The sequence below is a fragment of the Chironomus tepperi genome, unplaced genomic scaffold (genome assembly GCF_022539635.2).
Source record: "Chironomus tepperi strain 1889 unplaced genomic scaffold, CSIRO-AGI_Ctep_v1 contig_445, whole genome shotgun sequence".
Taxonomy (NCBI): Eukaryota; Metazoa; Arthropoda; class Insecta; order Diptera; family Chironomidae; genus Chironomus; species Chironomus tepperi.
Window position 1 is genome coordinate 6,424,958 of NW_027226567.1, and position 25,178 is coordinate 6,450,135.

The following is a 25,178-nucleotide window of genomic DNA, read 5'->3' on the forward strand; positions in this document are numbered from 1 at the left end:
CAATACTAAGACTTCGGGTTTTTTGCTTCTGGTAGGGAATGGGTATGGCAAGAACTGTATTGTTTTTGGAGCCATAAGATGCTTCCATTGAGGCACAAGATGTAAAAAACTGTCATTTTTTGGTCCAAATTATAGTCGATTATTGCAAAATACATTTTTGTAAACAAACAAAAAAATAAAGTGAACTAAATCTTACTGGATCTCATTTTAATGGTCTGGAAGTGAACTGGATCTTGTTTTTATGCATCTGGAAGTTGTATGGATCCTACTGGATCTTATTATAATGGTGTAGAAGTGAACTGGATCCTACTGGATCTTGTTTTTATGTGTCTGGAAGTTGTATGGATCCTACTGGATCTCATTTTAATGGTCTGGAAAGTATATGGATCCTACTGGATCTCATTTTAATGGTCTGGAAGTGAACTGGATCTTGTTTTTATGCATCTGGAAGTTGTATGGATCCTACTGGATCTTATTATAATGGTGTAGAAGTGAACTGGATCCTACTGGATCTTGTTTTTATGTGTCTGGAAGTTGTATGGATCCTACTGGATCTCATTTTAATGGTCTGGAAAGTATATGGATCCTACTGGATCTCATTTTAATGGTCTAGAAGTGAACTGGATCCTACTGGATCTTGTTTTTATGTATCTGGAAGTTGTATGGATCCTACTGGATCTTATTATAATGGTCTAGAAGTGAACTGGATCCTACTGGATCTTGTTTTTATGTATGTGGAAGTTATATGGATCCTACTGGATCTCATTATAATGTTCTGGAAGGTATATGGATCCAACTGGATCTCATTTTAATGGTCTAGAAGTGAACTGGATCCTACTGGATCTTGTTTTTATGTATCTGGAAGTTGTATGGATCCTACTGGATCTCATTTTAATGGTCTGGAAGTGAACTGGATCCTACTGGATCTTGTTTTTATGTATCTGGAAGTTGTATGGATCCTACTGGATCTTATTATAATGGTGTAGAAGTGAACTGGATCCTACTGGATCTTGTTTTTATGTGTCTGGAAGTTGTATGGATCCTACTGGATCTTATTATAATGGTGTAGAAGTGAACTGGATCCTACTGTATCTTGTTTTTATGTATCTGGAAGTTGTATTGATCCTACTGGATCTCATTTTAATGGTCTGGAAGTGAACTGGATCCTACTGGATCTTGTTTTTATGTATCTGGAAGTTGTATGGATCCTACTGGATCTTATTATAATGGTGTAGAAGTGAACTGGATCCTACTGGATCTTGTTTTTATGTGTCTGGAAGTTGTATGGATCCTACTGGATCTTATTATAATGGTCTAGAAGTGAACTGGATCCTACTGGATCTTGTTTTTATGTATGTGGAAGTTATATGGATCCTACTGGATCTCATTATAATGTTCTGGAAGGTATATGGATCCAACTGGATCTCATTTTAATGGTCTAGAAGTGAACTGGATCCTACTGGATCTTGTTTTTATGTATCTGGAAGTTGTATGGATCCTACTGGATCTCATTTTAATGGTCTGGAAGTGAACTGGATCCTACTGGATCTCATTTTAATGGTCTGGAAAGTATATGGATCCTACTGGATCTCATTTTAATGGTCTAGAAGTGAACTGGATCCTACTGGATCTTGTTTTTATGTATGTGGAAGTTATATGGATCCTACTGGATCTTATTATAATGGTCTAGAAGTGAACTGGATCCTACTGGATCTTGTTTTTATGTATGTGGAAGTTATATGGATCCTACTGGATCTCATTATAATGTTCTGGAAGGTATATGGATCCAACTGGATCTCATTTTAATGGTCTAGAAGTGAACTGGATCCTACTGGATCTTGTTTTTATGTATCTGGAAGTTGTATGGATCCTACTGGATCTCATTTTAATGGTCTGGAAGTGAACTGGATCCTACTGGATCTTGTTTTTATGTATCTGGAAGTTGTATGGATCCTACTGGATCTTATTATAATGGTGTAGAAGTGAACTGGATCCTACTGGATCTTGTTTTTATGTGTCTGGAAGTTGTATGGATCCTACTGGATCTCATTTTAATGGTCTGGAAGTGAACTTGACCCTACTGGATCTTGTTTTTATGTATGTGGAAGTTATATGGATCCTACTGGATCTCATTATAATGTTCTGGAAGGTATATGGATCCTACTGGATCTCATTTTATTGGTCTAGAAGTGAACTGGATCCTACTGGATCTTGTTTTTATGTATCTGGAAGTTGTATTGATCCTACTGGATCTTATTATAATGGTCTAGAAGTGAACTGGATCCTACAGGATCTTGTTTTTATGTATGTGGAAGTTATATGGATCCTACTGGATCTCATTATAATGTTCTGGAAGGTATATGGATCCTACTGGATCTCATTTTAATGGTCTAGAAGTGAACTGGATCCTACTGGATCTTGTTTTTATGTATCTGGAAGTTGTATGGATCCTACTGGATCTTATTATAATGGTGTAGAAGTGAACTGGATCCTACTGTATCTTGTTTTTATGTATCTGGAAGTTGTATGGATCCTACTGGATCTCATTTTAATGGTCTGGAAGTGAACTGGATCCTACTGGATCTTGTTTTTATGTATCTGGAAGTTGTATGGATCCTACTGGATCTCATTTTAATGGTCTGGAAGTGAACTGGATCCTACTGGATCTTGTTTTTATGTATCTGGAAGTTGTATGGATCCTACTGGATCTCATTTTAATGGTCTGGAAGTGAACTGGATCCTACTGGATCTTGTTTTTATGTATCTTGAAGTTGTATGGATCCTACTGGATCTTGTTTTTATGTATCTTGAAGTTGTATGGATCCTACTGGATCTCATTTCAATGGTCTGGAAGTGAACTGGATCCTACTGGATCTTGTTTTTTTGGGTTTGGAAGTTGTATGGATCCTCCTGGATCTCATTTTAATGGTGTGGAAATGAACTGGATCTTACTGGATCTTATTTTTATAGGTCTAGAAGTTGTATGGATCTTGATTTTATGTGTCTGGAAGTTGTAAGGATCCTACTAGACTTTAAGGTTTAGTGATCTATAAAAGTACAGTAATCTACCCAAGTCGGGCGAGCGAAGCTCAGCCCGGCTCGTATAGTGATCTATAAATGTACTGCAATCTACCCAAGTCGGGCGAGCGAAGCTCAGCCCGGCTCGTATAGTGATCTATAAATGTACTGCAATCTACCCAAGTCGGGCGAGCGAAGCTCAGCCCGGCTCGTATAGTGATCTATAAAAGTACTGTAATCTGCCCAAGTCGGGCGAGCGAAGCTCAGCCCGGCTCGTATAGTGATCTATAAAAGTACTGTAATCTACCCATGTCGGGCGAGCGAAGCTCAGCCCGGCTCGTATAGTGATCTATAAAAGTACTGTAATCTGCCCAAGTCGGGCGAGCGAAGCTCAGCCCGGCTCGTATAGTGATCTATAAATGTACTGCAATCTACCCAAGTCGGGCGAGCGAAGCTCAGCCCGGCTCGTATAGTGATCTATAAATGTACTGCAATCTACCCAAGTCGGGCGAGCGAAGCTCAGCCCGGCTCGTATAGTGATCTATAAAAGTACTGTAATCTGCCTAAGTCGGGCGAGCAAAGCTCAGCCCGGCTCGTATAGTGATCTATAAATGTACTGCAATCTACCCAAGTCGGGCGAGCGAAGCTCAGCCCGGCTCGTATAGTGATCTATAAATGTACTGCAATCTACCCAAGTCGGGCGAGCGAAGCTCAGCCCGGCTCGTATAGTGATCTATAAAAGTACTGTAATCTGCCTAAGTCGGGCGAGCAAAGCTCAGCCCGGCTCGTATAGTGATCTATAAATGTACTGCAATCTACCCAAGTCGGGCGAGCGAAGCTCAGCTCAAAACTATGACCGGTATTGAAAACCCTAACTGTAATCTAGTTCGGACGCAGTCCGAACAAATTTTTGCGACCTGAACGGAGCGAAGCGAGTGAAGGCGTGAAAATTTTCCCAAGCATTAGAAACTGCATATCTATGAATATATGTTACCGTGAGTAGTTAGACGGTTCGAGCGAAGCTCGAACACCTATAGTTCGAACGCAGTTCGGACTTGGTTGAGCGAAGCTCACAAATTTTTGCGACCTGAACGGAGCGAAGCGAGTGAAGGCGTGAAAATTTTCCCAAGCATTAGAAACTGCATATCTATGAATATATGTTACCGTGAGTAGTTAGACGGTTCGAGCGAAGCTCGAACATTAATTGTTCGAACGCAGGTCGGACTTGGTTGAGCGAAGCTCACAAATTTTTGCGACCTGAACGGAGCGAAGCGAGTGAAGGCGTGAAAATTTTCCCAAGCACTAGAAACTGCATATCTATGAATATATGTTGCCGTGAGTAGTCAGACGGTTCGAGCGAAGCTCGATTCTTGTATAGAGAAATGGTTCGGAAACAGTTCATTCATTTAAATAATTTTAGTTACTCTATAAGTAATAATTATTTATCACATTTATTTCATAAATCAATTATTTTGTTCAAGTTGTGTTTTTAATTCTTGCACAGATACAGTTTTCTGATCTACGTATGGTGTGAATATTCCCATGAAGCGTGATCCGCTTCATTACTAGTTTTTTTTCTTCTTTTGAATTAAAATTCATTAAATGCTGCAATGCAGCCGTTAAAAGGCTTTTGACAATGTCTTTAATTAATTAAAAATTTTTTCTAGCATTTCTCGCTTATGAGTTGAAAGAAAAGTTTGTTAAATGCTACTTAAGTTTGTGGTTTTTATTGTAGAAATTATGAGAATTGAACTTGGATGTGTTGTTTTTGGGGTTCGAATCCTAGTCATTTTAAAATAAAGAAAGCACATTCAGATGGGAATTGAACTCAAATTTAGAGTCCCTAATACTAAACCACTAATCAAATGAGTAGACTTGATGACAATTTCATTTGACCTTCATTTAAATAATCTAGAAAATATCAAACCTTTTCTAATAGGCAGTGGGAATGGTATCAAGAGCATAAATATATGTATTAGATGTGAGCATTCCTCTCAGTTTAAGCTGTTCTTGAAACATACTCTACTTTCTAGAGCTTTGTAGTGCCTGCTTTAGACAGGAAAGCACCTGAGCCCATCACGAGGCATACAGAATGTCTGTTGGTCAGGTTTGAATTCTTCTAAATACTTACTTACTAACTCAATGGCTGGTCTTATCACAAAGTTTGTACAAATTTTCCGTCTTTTTGAATGTTCGAGATATTACCCCGGAAGTAATAACATAGCGTTTGAGGTTGGTAAATTCGACTACAGGCCGTCAAAAACTAAAATTTGTTGAAGTCAGGTTTCAGGCCAGAGTCATGCCAGAATGTGATCTTTTCTAAGTTCTATGGCATCTAGCTACTTTGTTAAAAGCAAAAGGTCACGTAGAAGGCCAAAAAACTCAAGAAAAGAAGCTGTCGATCGAGATAGTATTGCATTTAGGATCGGAAATTGTCAAGCGGTAGCCAGCGATAGAGCTAGTTTAAGACGGCATCTGTATGGGAGGTCATGGATCACAATTGATCTGTACGGCCAGCCAAGTAAGTAAGTATGGAATCTAGCTAAGAAGTCCAGATATCCTTTTCTTAACTTCAGTAGAGGAGACAGGTTATCATTCAAGTTCATAGTTGTATGACAAGTTTTAAAGACGACAAAAGACACATCACTATGACATTGAAATTAAATAATAAAAGTCTCCAAGTAGTCAGACTGAACTTTCTTTTCAAAAATTCCCTTCTTGATTTAAATATAAAAATTCAAATCATTCCCCTAGAATCAAAATACTTAATAAGATAAAAAGTAAGAAGTGGAAATATTCATAACGCAAAACTTTTTTCACCGTTGATGGGAAAATTCACGTGGCGACTGAGGAAGCCACTTTGATACGAGAAATTATCATCACTGCGGTAAATTTTTTTCTCTTCCTCTATCATGCTAGAAAAAAAATTCCATCATTTCTGGTTTTTAATGAAAGCGTCTTATTTTGATGCCTTTGCGGAAAATTATCAGCGGGATGCACGATTTTGTTTATGATTGAAATTACTTGAAGACGGAGGGGAGCTTTTCATTTTTTGTGAGCTGTGAATTTCAAATTGATTAAAAAATTAAATATTTAACTTAATTTGAATTTTTTTTTGAAGAAATAAAAGTTTTGGATTTTTTTGTTGTATTTTATAAAGGCAAGTCAATGGCACTTGAAAGCTCTGACATTTTTATTGAATAATGCGATCGATATTTTCAATTTAGTCGTAACCTCCTCTTTAAGCTGTATGCTCAGGGTGTAGATAGACATTTTTGAGATAGGCTTTTACTTACTTACTTATTTTGATGGCTGTACAGATCAATTGTGATCCATGACCTCCCATAGGTATCGTCTGAAGCTGGTTCTATTACAGGGTTCCATATGCCAATTTCCAATGCCAAGTACAACTCTATATCCATCAAAAGCTTCATTCAAAGAGTTCTTCGAACGTCCACGAGCTCTTTTATCGTCAAAAGAGTCAGCTAGGGAGCTTATATCAGACGCAAAAATTGACGGAACGAAGTTTCTACCTCATGAAACCCGAGCAAAGTGAAGAAAAAAAATAAGGGAAATGGTGATTTTGGAAGTTAGCTTCAAATTCCCCGACTTCTGAATATGCCTCTGTTTATGCTATTGATAGGATTACACTTGATATTGGTAATTGGCAAGCTGTACTCAGCGATAGAACCAGCTTCAGGCGAAAACTGAGGGTAGGCCACGAATCACACTTTATCTGTATGGCAGACGAAGTAAGTCAGTATGTACCCTTGATCCAAATAGAACTATAGCTTGAGCTTTCAGTCAATCCTAATAAAATTCACTAAAAATCATTAAAAATTCACATTTTTTATTCCAAAAAAGTTCAAAGCTATCTTCTCCATTTCATGAATATATTAACATTATCAATCATCCAGCAGCTTCCTCATTATTTATTGAATATTGAATAGTGTAAAAAAAGGAGAATTAATTATATGGAATCGCTGCGGGAAGTCTTTAATATTTTATTCCAAAAATTTCTCCCATCACTTCCAATCTGGAGCTTTCGATGTTTTTCTTCGAATGTTGGCATGACCTGATTTAAGAATAAGATCTTAAAGTCTCTCAAAAGAAGTCTAAGAGGATTTCTTCAAATATGAAAAAAAAGAAGCTTCAAGCTCATCGTTTACCCTTTCTTATTCATAGAGATCTGTCAATATTGTGGATTGAATATGATGTATGTATGTATGCACTCCGATTATTCTCAATATGTTTTTCATCTGAGATGATTCGAGTCTTTATAAGCTTTTAAAAGCTTTTGATGAATAAGAAATTTGTTTGAGATTTTTTTTTAGAAGAGTCTTAATCAAAAAATATTATTATGTGCAGGGTTGGGATGTGGGTGGTGTCTTGGTAGGCTCATTTTATGAAATTGTTATCTAGGAAAGCATACGGCGTATAAATACCTGAGAATCCGACCACACAATACGACCTGACTCTGGTTTTAGGTCGGATTTAATCGATTCTGGGCTGTAATAAGAGTCATTCTAGTTTGGGGATGGATTTGAAGCTTTTTCTACGTCTTGTGCTTTCCGAGTGTATGATGATGTTCAATTTAAATAGAAATGACTGAAAATTCGGCCACTAGCGGTAGTGACCTTGGTCTAAGAAAACGTTTTATCGATTTTGGCCTGGGGCAAGAGTCATGCTGGCTTGGGGTTTGATTTTCAGTGTTCCGATCTGATTTTAACCTGAGGCCAGATTTCACCGGTGCTGCCATGGGACAAGTCTCTCAGGCTAGCTCGAAGTTGGATTCTCAGTCTTTTCTATGTCAAGTTCATTCCGGGTATAGAAGGTCATCGACTTAGTTTGATTATTTGCTTCTAAATTCAGAAAATTCCACATTGATGTCAAGTATATAGTATATAGAATATAGAAGTAATTTCGACTATTTGCTGCCTGTACTACTTGACTCAGATCAGATTGTTCACTTTTTCAACAATTATCTAGACTTTAATCTACAGCCTTGATAATCCTCCATCCCACACCCACAACCCTGTAATGTATGATGCATATTAAAACGTGTTCAACTGATAAAAAGCTGATTGTAATGGAAATTTTTATTTTTCGTCTAAAAGCAGCTCAGTTTATTATCTTATGTGATTGATATGCTTCGATGCTTTCATAAAATTATATAATGAAGTTTTTTTTAAGAGTTCTTACATCCATGCATATAAGCTGTATCATATAAGCTTATAAATGTGATATCTCATGTAAACAAAGCTTAATATTAATTAATTTTTTTTGGATGTTATGTGACATGGCAGTGCACACATTTTTTTGAAGGACACACGGTGAAGGGAAGATGAAAAATGTGGTCACAAAATGGACGTGATTCATGGTTTGTATAAGGTTTAGCAATTTTCAAACGTCAAACTTACAAATATCAAAATTTCAAATCCTTAAACTTTTCTCGTGTGCGTCAAATTCAGTGAAGAAGTGTACTGTCTTCAATAAAACTGACGCACTTGGAATACTTTAATGTCATTAATCTTACTTACTTCGCTAGTGACACAGATCAATTGTAAACCATGACTTCTTAAAGATGTCGTCTGTAGTTAATTCTATCGCTGTATTTTGTCTTCTGATTCTCGATTCAACAATGATTTAAGCTTATTCCCAACTATAATATACATACGGGTTGTGATACAGTTAGGAAAGCTCAATGGAAAGCTTCTTGGCAGATCAAATGATTTTTGAAGCTGACTTGGATTTTGAATGGAAGAATCAGCTAACCCGAATAGTTAGACAGCTAACCCCGGCCGGCGTGACTCTAAATTTATGCTAAATTCAACTAGAAAAACGCCAGAGTCAAGCCGGCATGGCACCATGGATTCTGTAATGATTAAGAGATTTGTGGTACTCGGGTAATGCCAACTCGACATCACATAAAAATGATAGCTCTTTGATAGCTCTAATTTTATTGACGACTTTAATCCTTAATGACAAAAATTCAAACCTCAAAATGCTCATAAACAACCCAATTTGCCTACCCATACCATTTAATGAAACGTATCAATAAAAATTAACATTTGAAAAAGCCAAACTCAGCTGCTACATTTGCTGAAAAAGCCATTCAAATCATTTTTAATCTAAAAATAATCCATTAATTGACATATCAATGATAAGCTTCATCCCACAAAATTCACAACATCACAAATTTTTTGGCTATAATAAAAAAAAGCATTTAAAGCTGACTAATGGCATTTTTGTTGAAATATTTTTCATTGATTTTCCTTCTTCCATTGTTAACTTGCTGACAATGACTTTCGAGGAAATAAAAATGAAAAAAATCAAGATTTCTCCCCTCGCAAGTTTAATGACTTAAAAGCCTGAATTTAAATATATTTTCACAACATATTTGATGGTCCATTAGATAGTGTAAGGCATCAAATTTTTCTTATGAAACATCATTCATGACATAAATCAACAGTTTATGTACCTTTGTGTGACAGCTTGAGACAGAAACTTGCAAAACGACTGATATAAAAGAGGCAAAAGAGATTTTTTTTTTCTTATTGTTTCCATAATTTCTCTTTTTCTTTGAGTTATGTGCTGTCATATATATCATTTGAATAGACTAAAGGAACTTAAAGAGGCAATGAATAATGAAAACATGGATGGAGTTTGTGAATTTATGAATTTGACAGGATGTTGAGTGATTAAAGCGCATTCAGATAGTTAGCAAGTTTGGGATTTGTATATATGGATGTCACAACCAACAACTAGTCAAGGCCTGTTGACGTCTCGGGTAAATGTTCCACATTTTTATTCTTACTTCATCATTGTTCTGGAGGGTTCTGGAATAATGATTTCTCATTTTTAAAGCCATGTTTGATGAGATGCCATTAAAAATATATAGCAGAGGGTTTGTCCTAGTCGATGGACTAGACGATCATATTCTTAGGATTCTAAGGCATAATCGTTGACAGAAAAGGATTTTGAGGTCAAAACTAAAGAATGGCTGCAAAAAATTGAATGTTGTTTGCATTTGGTTTTCGTTGTTAGTCCAGTCCTGTTTACCTTACCAAGTTGATTTCGAAAATGGCCGGTTGTAAGTCTTACCATCTCTAACATGATTATGAGACTGCCACCCTTCAGACGACATGGTTTGGACAGGCTTTTAATCTATCCGTTGACTCCCTTATCTTGGCACATAGCACGATCGCCAGCAGTTTATTTAGTGATAACTGGAAATAATATGAAAAGGTATACACATGACGACCAAACGTCAAGCTTTGGAGCCCGATATGGGCTTCTTCAATTCCTAATTTGAAATAAAACCACAAACTAAAGCTTAAAGTCGGCTCAAATTTCATACAAAGTTGACTCGATTTCAGTCGATTTTTCCATGCAAATTCTGAGTTGACTTGGAACTCTGCCACAAAATTGGCACAAACTTTTGATACATCTGTCCTTAAAATTTTCCTAATTAATGCCAATCAATCAAAAAATTCAATTAATCACTCAACCGTCCAGTCAAACTTGAATGTCTTATCTCCAATATTCCTCCAACGCATCACTTCCCCTAGAACATAGAAACTTTTGTCAACGTTCATTCATTCCGGCTTATCATTGACTGCATAACAAAAGGAAAAATGTCATTTTTGAAAAATTTTCCCATTTAATATTTTTTTCCCATCATGTACTTCCTTTTTTTATTGAAGTCGTAACCAACCTCGAGAGTCTCATAAGTGTTATGAGTGAGATACAGCAGTGAATCATCTGATTGCTACATAACTGCTTCATGTCGACTTTAAATGCTTATATTTTATCCAATCAGAATGAAATGAACAATGCGACATAAAAGCTTCTTTTTTTGAGGATCTTAAAGACAAAAGCAAATTCATAGTAATTTTTCACGTCGACTGAAGGTTGTGGGAAGCTGATTAAGAGAATTGCCAACATACTTATCATCACGTTCAAGATAAAATGCAATTACAGTGAAGCTTGAAAATTGTATTATAACATGAATGTGTGGATTGGAATGCTTATTTAAAATTCAAAGAGATTTTTTTGGCTTATTTCGATTTATATGCACATACATAATGTGTCGAAATTCGTGTTTTAGTGCTCTCGCATGTAATATCTTATACTTGATGAATAATGCATACTGATTTTGAAAGTTCGAGAATTGTAATTTTCAATGTCTAACATTCATGCTCTCATATTTACATTAATTCTTGTGAATTTTCAATTCGATTTAACGACTTTGTGTGCTGATGAAATGAAATCTACTTAAAGGCACCAAATTCTTGAAAAATTATCATTTATGGTAATGTCATCTTCGATCTCATTGATGTATTCTTGGAATAATGTTCAATTTATTTGCATACTTATGTATGATAAATTGTTTGTGTGGTTTTGAAGTCATAAATCAAGATATTTGGCTTTTACTTATTTTGTGGGATTAATTGGCAAATATTGAAGATTCAAGGCTGATTCCAAGCTGATTCATTTAAAATTCCCGGATGGAACAGGCAGTATGACATGCTAAATTAATGTCAAATTTGTAAGTAGACATTCGGTAGACTAATCGTCATTTCATTGGGGATTGGAGTTAATATTGTTGAGTATTGAAGTTAATAATAATACATTTAATTCTGACAAAGCTTGCTGGCCACTTTACTGGATTAGCATTTGAATAATTTTGACGAGTGAGGGGGTTGTCTGAGTTTGGATAAGCTTTTTAATGGATTTGATGTTTTAAACTCTGAACCAGAGGTAACCTTTTATTTTTCGCGTTACACCTTGGTTGGTGATAAGTCTTGACTAAATCTGAACCAAGGCATTAACACTATTCATCAGGCCCATACCAATCATTCATCCGCTTTCATCCGACGCTTCAAATCTTTCATCCGGATGAAACGTGTGCCAATGTTTTGATCCGTACACGACAAGTTCCTATGGCATTCCCAGGAATGCTTTACCTCGGTTGACCATCACTACTCTAAACCTATTTTGTTATAAGGATGGAGGTTCTTAATTGCTCAACATCTGGGTTCCGTAAAATGCAAGAGACTTCAAAGAGTATTACCTTCTTGACCTCGTGATGATGATTAATTTGGCTCTAATTATCTCTAGTGGACAATTTGATGTAATGCCTAGTTAATACTTAAACATACAGTCGATTAATGACAATATCTTCGGATTGCTCCTCAAATTATGTCATTAATGGACCGTAGGTCTACCAATTAATTGGTCATTATGTCCATTTGTCTACTTGAGTATACTCTGCACTTAGCTGTTGTGTAGACAAAATTTGAAAATATGCCAATAGAACAGAATTTAATATTAGGTATGCTTATAGCAACGGCACTGCGATCGATGATCCTTTGTACCATCCCAAATTCTCTACAAAATGCCTATGTCCTTGATAAAGCCAACAAATATGCCAATAAGTTATGCATTATAATGTGCAAACTAATCTCAAAAGTGTCAACCAAAGACTCCTTTATTAGAGCTTAATCTCCTCTTTTTTCTTTAATTGTCTAGCTTGCTAATTAGTTTTTAAATTCAATGTATTCTCAATAAAGAATTTCAAATTCTTTATCGAATTTTGCTGACTTTTTAAACCACAAAGTCAACTGAAAAATCAATTTACTTTCCCCACAGCTCCTCTGTTAAGATTTCCAATTAAAATTGCTTCTAAATTGAATTGAATTTTCCACTCGATCGGCAAGAAAAAAACCTTTGAGTTGTGCTATACAGCATCGACTTTTTTGAATTTAAAACAATTCTTTAATTAGAATTTTTCTACGTCTCAATGAACTATATAGTGTGTATATGTGTGTACATAAGGTATGCAAGGATTATTGATAGGAAGACATTGAGTCACATCGACATTCATGAGAAAATAAATTGAATGAACAAAATGAATTTGTTCAATTGAATAATTTAATAAAATGCATAAAATTTGCTGTTAAAAACCTGCCACACATCTATCTCTCACACAAATGTAGAGCTGAACATAGAACATAGAAAAAGAAATGCAAAACGAGTGAGAGGATAATATAAATTGCCTCAATAAAATTTATCGCATACATAATTTATATCACGTATCTTCGCAACGTAAAAATTTTTCCTCCATCTTCTTCCATTCTTTTTCTTTTATCCATTTTTCATTTCGATTCACTCCTTTTTTTAGAAATGGGTCTTAAAAAAAATGTGTTGGCAGGGAATTTTTTGTCATCTTAGTGACTGATTGTCATGATAACATCATGGGGGACTTAGTTTTGAAAATTTAGATGGTGGTCTTATGGCATTATTCTCTCAATAGTGGGAGGACTTTAAGAACTGAGCCCTCTTATAGTGTAATATGTACTAAAGCGACAACCCAACCCGATCGGCACATATTGAAATGTTGCCACCACTGCGACGAGTCGGTCGTATACTTAAAGCGAAAACAACCGGATTTGCCAAGTGGCAGCCACTTGGCTTTAAGTTTACGACCGACTCGTCGCCGTGGTGACAACATTTCAATTTGTGCCGATCGGGCAAATCGGCACAAATTATTCATGGCTGACATGTAGCTCCAAGTGGCTGCTAAATGGCATCCAAGTAGCAATTTTCATGTTAATTCTTATAAAACTTGTCACGTTCATCCCATGTGACCGTCATGTAGTTTCCATGAAAAACTTGTACTGATCGAGACCGTTTTACAAAAGTCAAACAATTCTTATTGCAACCGAATGCCAAAACCAATCAACAGAATGATTTTGGAGCAATATATTATGTCGAGCAATACAATCAAACTCAAAGTAGTAGCCAAATGACTGATGATTGACTGGGAAATTCTACAAGTACCATCATCTTAGTCTTTCCCGAAAAACACAAATCGATTAATTGATTTAAAATCCGGTACCAGGCTATCGTGCTGCATGGTGCCGAATTTAAACTGAATCTTAAACTAAGTCTGAGACACGCTGTTTAGGGTCAGATTTTTGATTGATTAACCGATTTGTGCTATTCGGTTATATTTTTAAATCTAAGTAGTCATTGCAAAATTACCAAAAATTCCAAAACGCAAATATTTTGTCAATAATCAGCCAGTTCTGTACAATTGCACCAATTTGATTCAAATGGTTAAAATTCATAAAAGTATGATTGACCAAGACCGCACCTTGGTTCTGTGTACTTTAACTTTTCCTGGATCCAGAGCTCAATGCCGACTCGGATTGTGTATTTGAAAATCGACTCAAATCGATTAGACTCCATTCAAAATTCGAGTCGTCTTCGAGCTCTGCCTGGATCATCCACCAAAAATGTCAATTTTCAATTTCATCGTTTCACCTTAAATCATTCATAACAAAATTTTCTTACTCGCATTTACTTTATAATAATTTACATAATATACACAACACATCATTCCAGCAACGTCAAACGAATCGACTACAGCAGCTGCAAAATTTATTTTGTCGTCATCTCCCTCAACATTGACATCGTCTCGTGAAAGAATTTCATCAATTGAATCCAACGGTGGCATTTTGATTAGTGAAAATAAATTTTCATCATCAAATATGTCAACAACTGCTTCATCATCCACCTACAATCATCAAAATACAATAACATCATCGCATTCACTGTCATCATCATCATTAAATTATTATGGAAGTATTCATCATAAAAATAATAATAATAGCCAGATTTTGCATAATAAAAATGTCGACAGTGTAAAGACAAAGCGTTCATTAGACAAAGAAAATACATCACCAGAATGTGAGCCATTTACAATAGGCGAAGATGCAATCAAAACATTTTATAGTCCTGGATATCCTAAAGAATATACAAAAAATATAAGCTGTGTTCGTGTTATTGAAGGTAAGATGATGAAGTTTGAGTTGCAGGAATTCTTTAAAGTTCCTATGACAGTTCCTATGGTGACTTTTGGAGTCATGGTTACATCACTTCCTGGTGATGATGGAGACAAATTAGATTTTTATTGGATTTATGGATGAGAATCTAATTTGGATAAATTACGAGAGCTTAATTCTGATTATTTGTGACAAGATTTTACACAATTTTTAAATTTTAAGAGCAATAGTCGTGTATTGTGTACCATTTTTAAAATTTAAAGACAAGACTCTTGTGTTCTACATCATTTTCGAATTTTGATGACCAAAGAAGTTTGCTGTGCAGTTTTGAATTTCAAGGACAAAACTCCTGTGTTCAACACCATTTTTGAATTTTCATGACAAAACTCGTATGATGTGCACCACTTTTGAATTTTTATGACAAGACTTATGTGTTAAACATCATTTTTTGAAATTTTAGGACAATAGTAGTGTGCAATGCACCACTTTTGAATATTCATGTCGAAATTCGTATAAATTGCCAATTTTAACGACAAAATTCTTCTAAAACTATATTTTCATACTTTTTGCCAACTTTTACATCAAATTTTGAGTACAACCCCATATCCATCTACTCAAAATGCACAACCTGCCCACAAACAAAAACGTTTTCAAATTGAATTTTACTTCCGCTTACTAAATAAAAGAAGTAGCACAATTGGTGTAACGTGCACAAAAATTTAATAAAATTTTCAACCAGCATCTTATAAGATAGCAAGCTTTGCAAGCATTTGGAATTGCAATTAAATCCACATATACAAGAGATTTTGCTCACAACAAGAGCTCATCTTCTTTGTATTTCAAATATAATAAAATATTTCCCATGATATGATATGAAGCATTCAAGTTGAGCAACTAGAATTAGGGGTGGGTAACCTTTGTGATGTGGCACAGTGTTGCCAAGAATTTTTGGAAATGTAGTGAGTCGTATGTCATGTGTAGTTTCGGTTGAAACTTAAAATCAAGGTACCGTGGCACATTATTGAGAAGCTAAGAGTTGCTAGAATTGTTATGTGCCGAGTATGGTTAAATGTCATCAGTGGCCTAAATGGTAAAGCTTTGGCCTTAAGTGCCAAAGATCCTGGGTTCAATCCCAAATCATGTCTGAATTACGAAGCTTCTTTTCCATTCCATCGTTCTCTAGTTCCGAAGCTTGGTTCGTATGTTGGGTGCAGTTTTGAGGTCTTTAGCACATAGTGTGTCTGCTGACACATAGTTGTAACTGCAAGGTATACACGGAATATCCTAGAATCTGGATGACTTTTTTCACAAAATCTTCCGCACACGAATTGTAACTAAGTAGTACATTGCAAGGTACATCAGGTCTTATGACGTAATCGTGTCTTTGCAATGTGCAGAGCTTGTAAATGGTTCGGATCCCACTATATAAGCTGTAGGTCTGAAGGGTATATGTAGTACAATAGATGCAGGTCTAAAGAGTATCAGACCAACAGATTAATAATCGCAGTACCAATCCAGCTCATAAGATTGTGTGCCATTCAAACATAGATGTGCCTTGATGGGCATTGAAGTGCCGCCACAAACAAAAGGTTGTTCACCACTGGATTAGCTAGCAAAATTTCCTTTTAATTAACTGCACACCGGAATAATATATTTATTTTTTTCTTATTGATTCAATTACAGCACCATCGGGATTTCTCATAAGGCTTGACTTTCGAGATTATTTCCAAATTGAACCTTCGGATGAATGTAAATTTGATTACTTAGAGGTACGTATGGTTTCATAATTAATTAGGTGAATGTGAATGAACACATACCAGCAACAACAAAAAAAATTATTAAAATTGAATATTAAATTTCAATTCCCCAAAACACAGATAAGAGACGGAGCTCATGGTTTTTCTACAAGTTTAGGTCAATTTTGTGGTCATAATTTTCCCGATATGATTACATCGAAGGATCGCTTCCTATGGCTTCGATTTAATTCAGATGAAAATATAGAGGATAAGGGCTTCAAAGCTGTTTATGAATTTATTCCACGACCAACATCTGGTAATTGGATTTGCATTATTATATTCATCTGGCCTAAATAACCTTCACATACACAATTTGCATAATGAAATTTTTTTTCTACTGCTTCCTTTATTCTCTCATCCCCAATTATTCCCCCTTGTGACACAAATTTCTACCTTTTAATTAATTTTGCTGTTGCTTGCTTTGCTCCTTTATCAAGAAATATGTCTATGAATTTTTTAGTTTATTCTTGCAAAATTAATGTATTATTTTATTCAGAATTAATATTTTTTTGAGGTTATGTGACTCACGTTGAGGTTTGTTTTAAAGCTTTGATGATGAGATGAAAAGGATAAAAGCGCAGTGTCATTAAAGAGGATTATGATCAATTTTAGAGTCTTTGTTCCCGAGTGGCATAGAGATTTTAAAAGTGTTTTTGAGGAGCCTTAACTCCTGAGCGACACAAATTTCTTCTTGTAGTTATCACAAATTAACAAGATTCTGTCACGGAGCTTTAGAAGGCTCGTACCAAAGCCGAGGGTATGTCGCTCGGAAGTTTAGTTTTTTTAGGAATATATTCAGGACTTACTTATTTACTTCTTTAACTGAGGCTCACGAGAGCCAATTGCTCCGCTTATGGAATGCCTAAAGACAGCTCTATCCTACTTCAGTTCGAGAATTCAGGCATTACCCGAATTTATAATCCAAAATTGAAGACATTATCCACTTTAGTTAATTCAGTCAATTATTTTGACAAAATTGTTGATGGTAAACCCTAACCGATAAAGAGGATGCTGTCATTGTACCATAATACCACTAAAGTACTCAAAAGCATGCTATTTGGAAGCTCTTTGTCTTTTACGTAAAATTTTGATTGAATTAATAAGAAACTTTTTAATACTCATCGACATGAGGTCGAAAGCTACTCAATTGACTTCAAAGTGATTTTTAATTAAATTTTCTCAGAGTTCCTTAAAACTTGCTGTGAAAAATTTTGAAACTACTGGATGAAGTAGACTTATGTGTAACATTAGGTGTCCTACATACACTATGTAACATCCACCCGGTATCACATTTTAAAACAAGGTGGTCATCCATATGCTAAGGATTTGCTATAAAAAAATTGGATATGATTTAAAATTACGTTTTTAAGCAATCTAAATCCGACCGACACATTCTCAGCTGCTGTGCCTTTCAGAATAACACTTTTGAATCCCGGAATTGAACCTTAATTAAATTCAACCCTTTTTATCCTACCCCTCTCTTGATTTCATTGCAAAACTCAAAAATCCGTTATTTTTCCTTAAAAATCCCCTTTAAATGTGAAGGTTATTATAGCCACTGATCAACCAATGCCATAACAATAACATAAAATTTAATCCCAAACTTTTCAGTCATCTACGATGAGACAGAGTGCATTATTCACGTAAATGGATCCGAAGGATGGGTAAATCATACGATGGTTAACCAACAGAAGCTTGAATACGTGAAGAGGCACAATTTATCATTAGATTGTATGTTTATAATAACAGTAGAGGAAGCATGGAAGGTGAGTGTTGTCAAGTTGACCCACTTAAATTAATTCAGAATAACTCTATCTGAGTCAATTAAGATGATGATGATGATGATTGGGATTGGATATGAGTGACGTCTAGGTGATGGTAGGGGATATTGTAGCGGGAAACAGGGCACCGCGTCTGTAGCCAGATAGGAGCGGGTGGGGTTGGGTTAATTGGCCTCTATTTACGTCCTTGACAGGATATTGAGGACTTTATTAAATCGATCCAAATGACTCAATCCAGCCTGTGAAGAAGAAGACCGGTAAAAACTTCCAATTACTTAATTGACGTCATTTTTAACCGCCCCCCAAAAAGAAGAAGAAAAAATGAAAATCATCAAGAACAAAATTAAAGACAATTTTTCTCCCATTTCCACAGATTCTACTGAAGTTTGTGCATTTCGAATTAAAGAAGCCGAACGAGTGTGAGAGAAACTTCATAGATATATTTCCCGAGAAAACGGATTTACCGTCTAGGTGAGTAGCCCTTAACATGAAATGAATAAAGTAAATATTAATTAACCTTAATTAAGTTTTGTCATGTGAATGGTTGAATGCTTTTGTTGTGAATCTTCATTTCTACCTTTCAACGAATTGTTTCCCAACGTCTGTTGACTAACCACTTTCCATTTTCATTTCCATTTCTCTCTCTCTCTTCATTCATTTTCATGTTATGCTGTGCATACAAAGTGAGTTCATATTTACTTAATTTAGACAATTTCTTTTTTTTTATATCATTTGTCATCCTCACATTATTATTTGCTGTGGAGTGTATCTTCTGATGAATATCCTACAAATGGTGAAGATTTATGTGAATTTAAGTTTTTTCTTAATTAATTAATTAGCTTTTAGGCTAACGTGAGAATTTTTCTTCGTTGTTTCTGTGTTTTACCTGTGATCCAGGAAGGCATATAGAATCAGACGAACGTGACTCTAGCTACAGGTCGAATTCGATTAAATGCGGCCTCAGGCCAGAATTTATCACGGTTGAGGCATTAACGTGACACGACACCTTGTCAATGTGTCTCTGGTTTCAAGGCAAATTTGATGTAAATCGGCATTATGTCGGAATCTAGTCGGTTTGGGGCACCAACGTGATACGGTACCAAATTAACATGATTCTAGCTTCAGGGCAAGTTTGGATGAAATCCACCCTCAGACCAGAATCTTGCCGGGTTGAGCTGCCAACGTGATACGACACCAGGTTAAAGTGACTGATCCTAAAGCCGACTTCCTAACCAACTTGACAATTGCCTCTTTTTAGCTGCTATCTAGTCCTAAAGCAAATTATGATTAAATTCGTCCCAAGGTTACGTAATCATGTCGATCTGTCTCTTGATACCGAGAATTAGAAGAATTTCTCTGTAATGTCGATGTCTGTCTCGGTCTCGAAAATTCGTCGAAACCAAGATTTTGGGAAACCTGATACTTAGCTGAGAATTTCTTCGTTGTGTGCTTTCCGGCGACTCTTTCAATGAGTTGGTAGTGAACTTTCTGTAATTCTTTAGAATTGCCATTCGTTTGACTTCATAATTGACTGAATATCTTTTTCGGGGAACTATTATGTCGCAATTACCAAGCATTTACTAAAAGCTTTCAAGGGAATCTGATGAAATTCCATTAAAAATTAGTATTAATTGTCGTTCAAATGTCATCTACAAATTGAGTTCTGATGAAGTTCATCTTTTGGTCATGTAGAATCTCTTTTCGAATGTTGTCTCAAATTAAAGGATTCAATAACATCCTACACATGCACTTAAAAGTAAATTGTACTTTCTTTTGACTTATCAAAAGCCTTTTTGTAAAATTTTGTAAGGTTTGGACACTCATCTGGAAATTGTAAAAATTGTACGGTAACGTCCGAAAATTAGGTAACGATTTAAAATACGTTGACGTCCACTGCAGAGTTCGAAGTCAGGTTTAGTCAACTTCAAGTGTATCGACTTCGAGCGCTGGTTGACTGAAACGCTTTGTCGCAAAGTTATGAACAAAAATTCATACTTCGTGACAAAATTGTAACTCCTTCCTCTTTTAACTTACTCACTTACTTCGTAGACCTTACAGATCATTTGGGGTCCATGTCCTTCCTCAGGTGTCGCCTTAAAGTAGCTCATTTGTTGGCTACCACATTCCCATTCACAATACCAAAAAGTCCTCTGCCAAGCCATAATCTCTGAATGCACTCAATTCCTAAGGCATTCCTGAACATCATCTTAGTAGAAGAAATTGTAAAAATTGTTCAATTCTCAGATGAATGTCTCATCCTTGCAACTTTGTTTTCAAAATCCAAGTCATAAAAGTCTTCTTTAATGCTGTTTACTTACTCGAATGATTTCATTTATTTAATCCCTTTATTTGCCTTTATTTAACAAGATATTTGATTTAATTTGATAGCTCAATGAAATTTAAGATTTATTTACAATTTTAAAAAGCTTTTTTTGAAAGAAAAAATAATTCTTGGAATTAATTCATTTTTTGAAAATATTTTTCATTTTTGAGTCAAACTTTATTAAGTCAGAATAACACATGAAATGATGATGGAGCCTTAATGGATCCGAGTTCGAGGGACACAAATGAAGGAGGATTCTTTTTAGAATTCCAAAGAATCTGCTAAATCTTTTATATTAACGCCAGTGCTCGAAGTCAACTAGCAGCCAAAGAGCGTACTATGAAGGGCAGGGCAAGCTTAGAACAACGCTAACGAGCTGTTAGGGAGTTGACTCAGATTTTGTATGGAAAAGTCGATTCAAGTTGAATCTTGTCAACTTCAAGCTCTAATCAACACCAAAATGAAAGTCGGCTATTTTTGGCCTCGACATGGCTGTTTCTTTGAAGAGGCCCTCCATTTGTGCCGCTCAGGGGTGACCTTTTTTCATTTGTGTCACTTGGGCTTACTTTTTCACTCACCATTTTTGATTAAAAATAATATTCGTGTCTTGAGAATTTTCATCAGTCAAAGGATACTTGTGGCTGAAAATAAAATGGTCATCATTGACCTTCATGAATAACTTTGAGACAAAAAAGTCCAATTAAAATTGAATTTTTTTGAATTTAATATGTAAATTGAGAAGTTTGATGCTCATAAAGTCATGTTAGCATGATTAAAAAGGATTGTTTTATCTTCTTGGAAGAAGACAATGCTTAAAGCAAGTTTAAAGCTACAAAGTATAAGTTTTCATTATTTCACATGACTCCCGAGCGACACAAATCAAGAATGTTCTGATACGAGGCAGTTAAGGCTCTTCTAAACTTCTTCTTTTAATACCAAATGGAAGCCTTATGTTTTGGGCAGTCATATGGGAACAAATGGAGGAGTTTTCCCCAAGGAACAGTAAGATGAACGCTAAACGGAGGAGGCTTACATTTGGTGCTAATAAAAGAGGTTTAGTGGAGTCTTAAAGGCTTCATAATGGAGCCTTCTTCATTTGTGTCGTCCTTGAATGCGGGATAGTCAAAAGGGGTCTAATAAGGGATAGTCATGGATCACAACTGATCTGTACGGCGAAGTAAGTAAGTAAGTAAGGGATAGTCAAAAAAATGAGATCCCAAAACAATTGAAATCCCTAGCCACATTTATTCTATCCATCCAAATTTAATAATCGCCTCAAAACATATTTTATGTAATAAAATTCAAAATATTCATAATTCACTGAAATGTTAGCTCCATTCTGATGCATTTATATATATTAATATGGACCGCATCGAACATGCTGAAAACTTGACACAATGAAATTCAAAACTTTTAATGAGCAAAAAATGTAAAAATAAAATTTTAATATTCATAATTTTTTAACTTAATATTTGTTTATAGCTCAAATAAAGTTATAATTACTTCCCATATATGGCTATTAAATGCAAGTATATGTGGAACAAAATGCAAATATATATTTTTGGAATGTTAGATGAGAATTTATGAACAAAGTTTATTTTATGGTTGTTGCGTGTGATGAGAGTTGGTTGCATGGATATGTGGAGATGCTCAATTAGGTAGTTCTGGAGAATTAAGGACATAGAAGAGTTGCTAGTGAAGGTCGTGTGCTTGACATAATTTTAATCAATTTTGAGTTCTTTGCCCTGCATACTTAGCAAAATATGACACAAAATGCAGGTTTTTGACTTAAAAAGCACTAAAATGGATGAATATTATCAGGCAAATACACTCCTTTTGGGTACCGTTGTGAAACTTTTGTGCCATGAAGCTATGCTCTTTGCCTGCTAGTGGTAATCCTTTTTAGATGGCTTGGGTCCACCATTCCAAATACAAATTCTGAATTAATTCCACAAAACCGGCTTCGACCTCTGATTTCAAATATTTAGGTCAAATATTTACAATCCTGGTTGCTTGCTTACTTGCTTCGCTGGTGGTATAGATCAATTGTGATCTATGACATCCTATATAAGTCACCTGGACTTTGGTTCTATCGTTGGCTTTCACTTGCAAATATTCAATGCCAAGTGCTACTCTATCTCTATCAACAGTTTCCTTCCAAGAGTCCTCAGGTCGTCCCGTATCCTTTTCCAATCTAAAAAGACAATCCTGACTATCAACAGAAATTTCAAGAACCAAATTGATATTTTCAATAAAACTTTTTGCATCATAATTGATAATTAAAGCCTGCCTGGCGCAAAGTTTAAATATTGACTTTTATTTTTGTGCAATGACTGCATATTTATGAGTTTTAATCCTGTCACAGGGAATTGATAATTGATCTCTTTTGAATGTGAATATGAAAATTTATGGTCCAATATTGAACGATGATGACAACGTAATTATTTATTTACTGTGCATTTATTTTATGACTGTTGTGGCACTTCCAATATGCCTCTTTTTTTATTAAAAATAATATTTGCATTGGTGTAAATTTAAAGAGATGCTGATGCCTTTTTTTTTGATTAATAAAAATTCTATGAATTTCACTTTTGGTGATGTGTAAATTAAATGATCAGTTTGACAGGCAGAGGATAGAGCACATGGCTTCTAGAAGACTTTCTTGTGAAGTAAAAATGGGTCAAATTTCGCCGTCTTAGTGCAGTCAGAGCATCATCATATCTTACTGTAAATACGGCGAATTAGAGGAACCAGTTGGTTAAGTCAGGGCTTTAAGGAGGGAGGGGTATTTGACCCTGTCTTCTTTAACTGTTAATTTGGAAACGTAGCGGTGCCAGGAGTGTAGTCAGGGTATTGACGAGAGAGGTGGTTGACTCTCTCGCATCTGACTGTTAATACGACGATGTAACAGTGCAGTACAAAGGACCTTAGCCAGAATTTTGAGAAAAGAGGAACTTCACCATGTCACATCTTACTGTTAATGCAGTGACGTTGTGGTAACAGTGGGCTTAGTCATGATTTTAAGGAAAAGGAGGGTTGACCCTGTCGAAACTTACTGTTAATATGGCAATGTAGCGGAAGCAGTGAGCTTAGTCAGGCTTTTTGGGAGGAAGGAAGGTTGAGCTTGCCACATCTTATTGTTAGTATAACTAAGTAGCAGTGCCATGGGTGTATTAAGGATTGTTGAGAGGGAGGGAAGGTTAAGGCATAAGCCCTACCTTCTCCTGGCTACTTCTCTGAACAATTCCCTAGCAAATGGAATGTGCTGTCCGGGTTCACCAACAAAAATGATTGTTCACTTGAATGAATTCAATTATGTTAAATTTTCATGAAAATCAAAAAAAAAGAATCTATTTATCCAGCAGGAAATTGAATGCTTACATTAAAACACAGTACAGGCACTCATAATATTATTTTATGTACTGTTGCTATTGGCAATTTTCACATTTACTTCAATATTAAGTACTATGTAAATATTTATTGTGAAAATGAATGGAGAGAATGAAAGAAAAAGCAAAAAAAGGAACGATGAGTAAATATTGATTCTTAAGTAGTTTCAAAAAGATTCTTTATGTGCTGTACTCACTATAAAAAGCTACAAATTGCATTGCTCAGCATAAAGTCATGCTTTAATTATGCAAATTTGTTTGCTTACTTATTGTTGCTCTTTTTGCTGTTCTGTTTCATATTAAAGCTTTACAGTTTTGGTGCTGTAGAGTTGGAATTGAAAAGAAGATTAAATGAGAATTTTTGAATCAATTTTGATTTTTTCCACGAATTTTTTCACTTTTGTTGGAGATTTTGATTAATTAAGTTTGAATATCATTTAATTAATGTGCAGCATACATGAAATTTGTATTTTAATCAACAGCTATTGTATTGAAAGCATTGTTTGGGTTTCTTGGATTGCCTGAGAGATTTCCAGTAATTAAAGTACAAATAGAGCTAATAAGGCATTCATTGATTTAACTACAATATGTTTAATCCCGTATAATTAAACAGATTTAATTCTTAGAAAATCAATCATTCAAATCTCATTTACATCTCCTTACACTCCATTAAACAGTGATGTATCACTGATATGTTGAATCTAGTATGTCACATCTTGTATCACATCCAGGGTTGTTACAACATATTCTGTTTTACAGAATGTGTACACATATGTCACATATTTCATGTGTGCACAGGGAGAAATGTGTGGATACTTGTGGATATTCACACATTTTGCACACATATCCACACAGTTTTACATGTGACATATTTTAAAAACACACCAGATTCTGCTTTTAACAACCCTGATCACATCTATGCTGTATTTAAATTTTCTTCTTCTTCTTCGCTGGACGTACATATCAAGTGTGATCCATGGCCTTCCTCAGTCGACGCCTGAAAGTGGCTTACTGCTTGC

The 25,178-nt window shown here is 35.4% G+C and overlaps 1 protein-coding gene across 1 annotated transcript in view; it reads left to right on the forward strand.

Moving 5' to 3' along the window:
* The window catches only part of Neto (Neuropilin and tolloid-like), a 108,931-nt gene that overhangs the window by 73,515 nt on the left and 10,238 nt on the right, over window positions 1-25,178 (forward strand). The window contains exons 5-9 of the mRNA XM_070650768.1: window positions 14,431-14,877; window positions 16,554-16,639; window positions 16,748-16,922; window positions 18,278-18,432; window positions 18,821-18,918. Of these exons, the coding sequence (XP_070506869.1) occupies window positions 14,431-14,877; window positions 16,554-16,639; window positions 16,748-16,922; window positions 18,278-18,432; window positions 18,821-18,918 (961 nt within the window). The remainder of the gene's footprint in view (window positions 1-14,430; window positions 14,878-16,553; window positions 16,640-16,747; window positions 16,923-18,277; window positions 18,433-18,820; window positions 18,919-25,178) is intronic.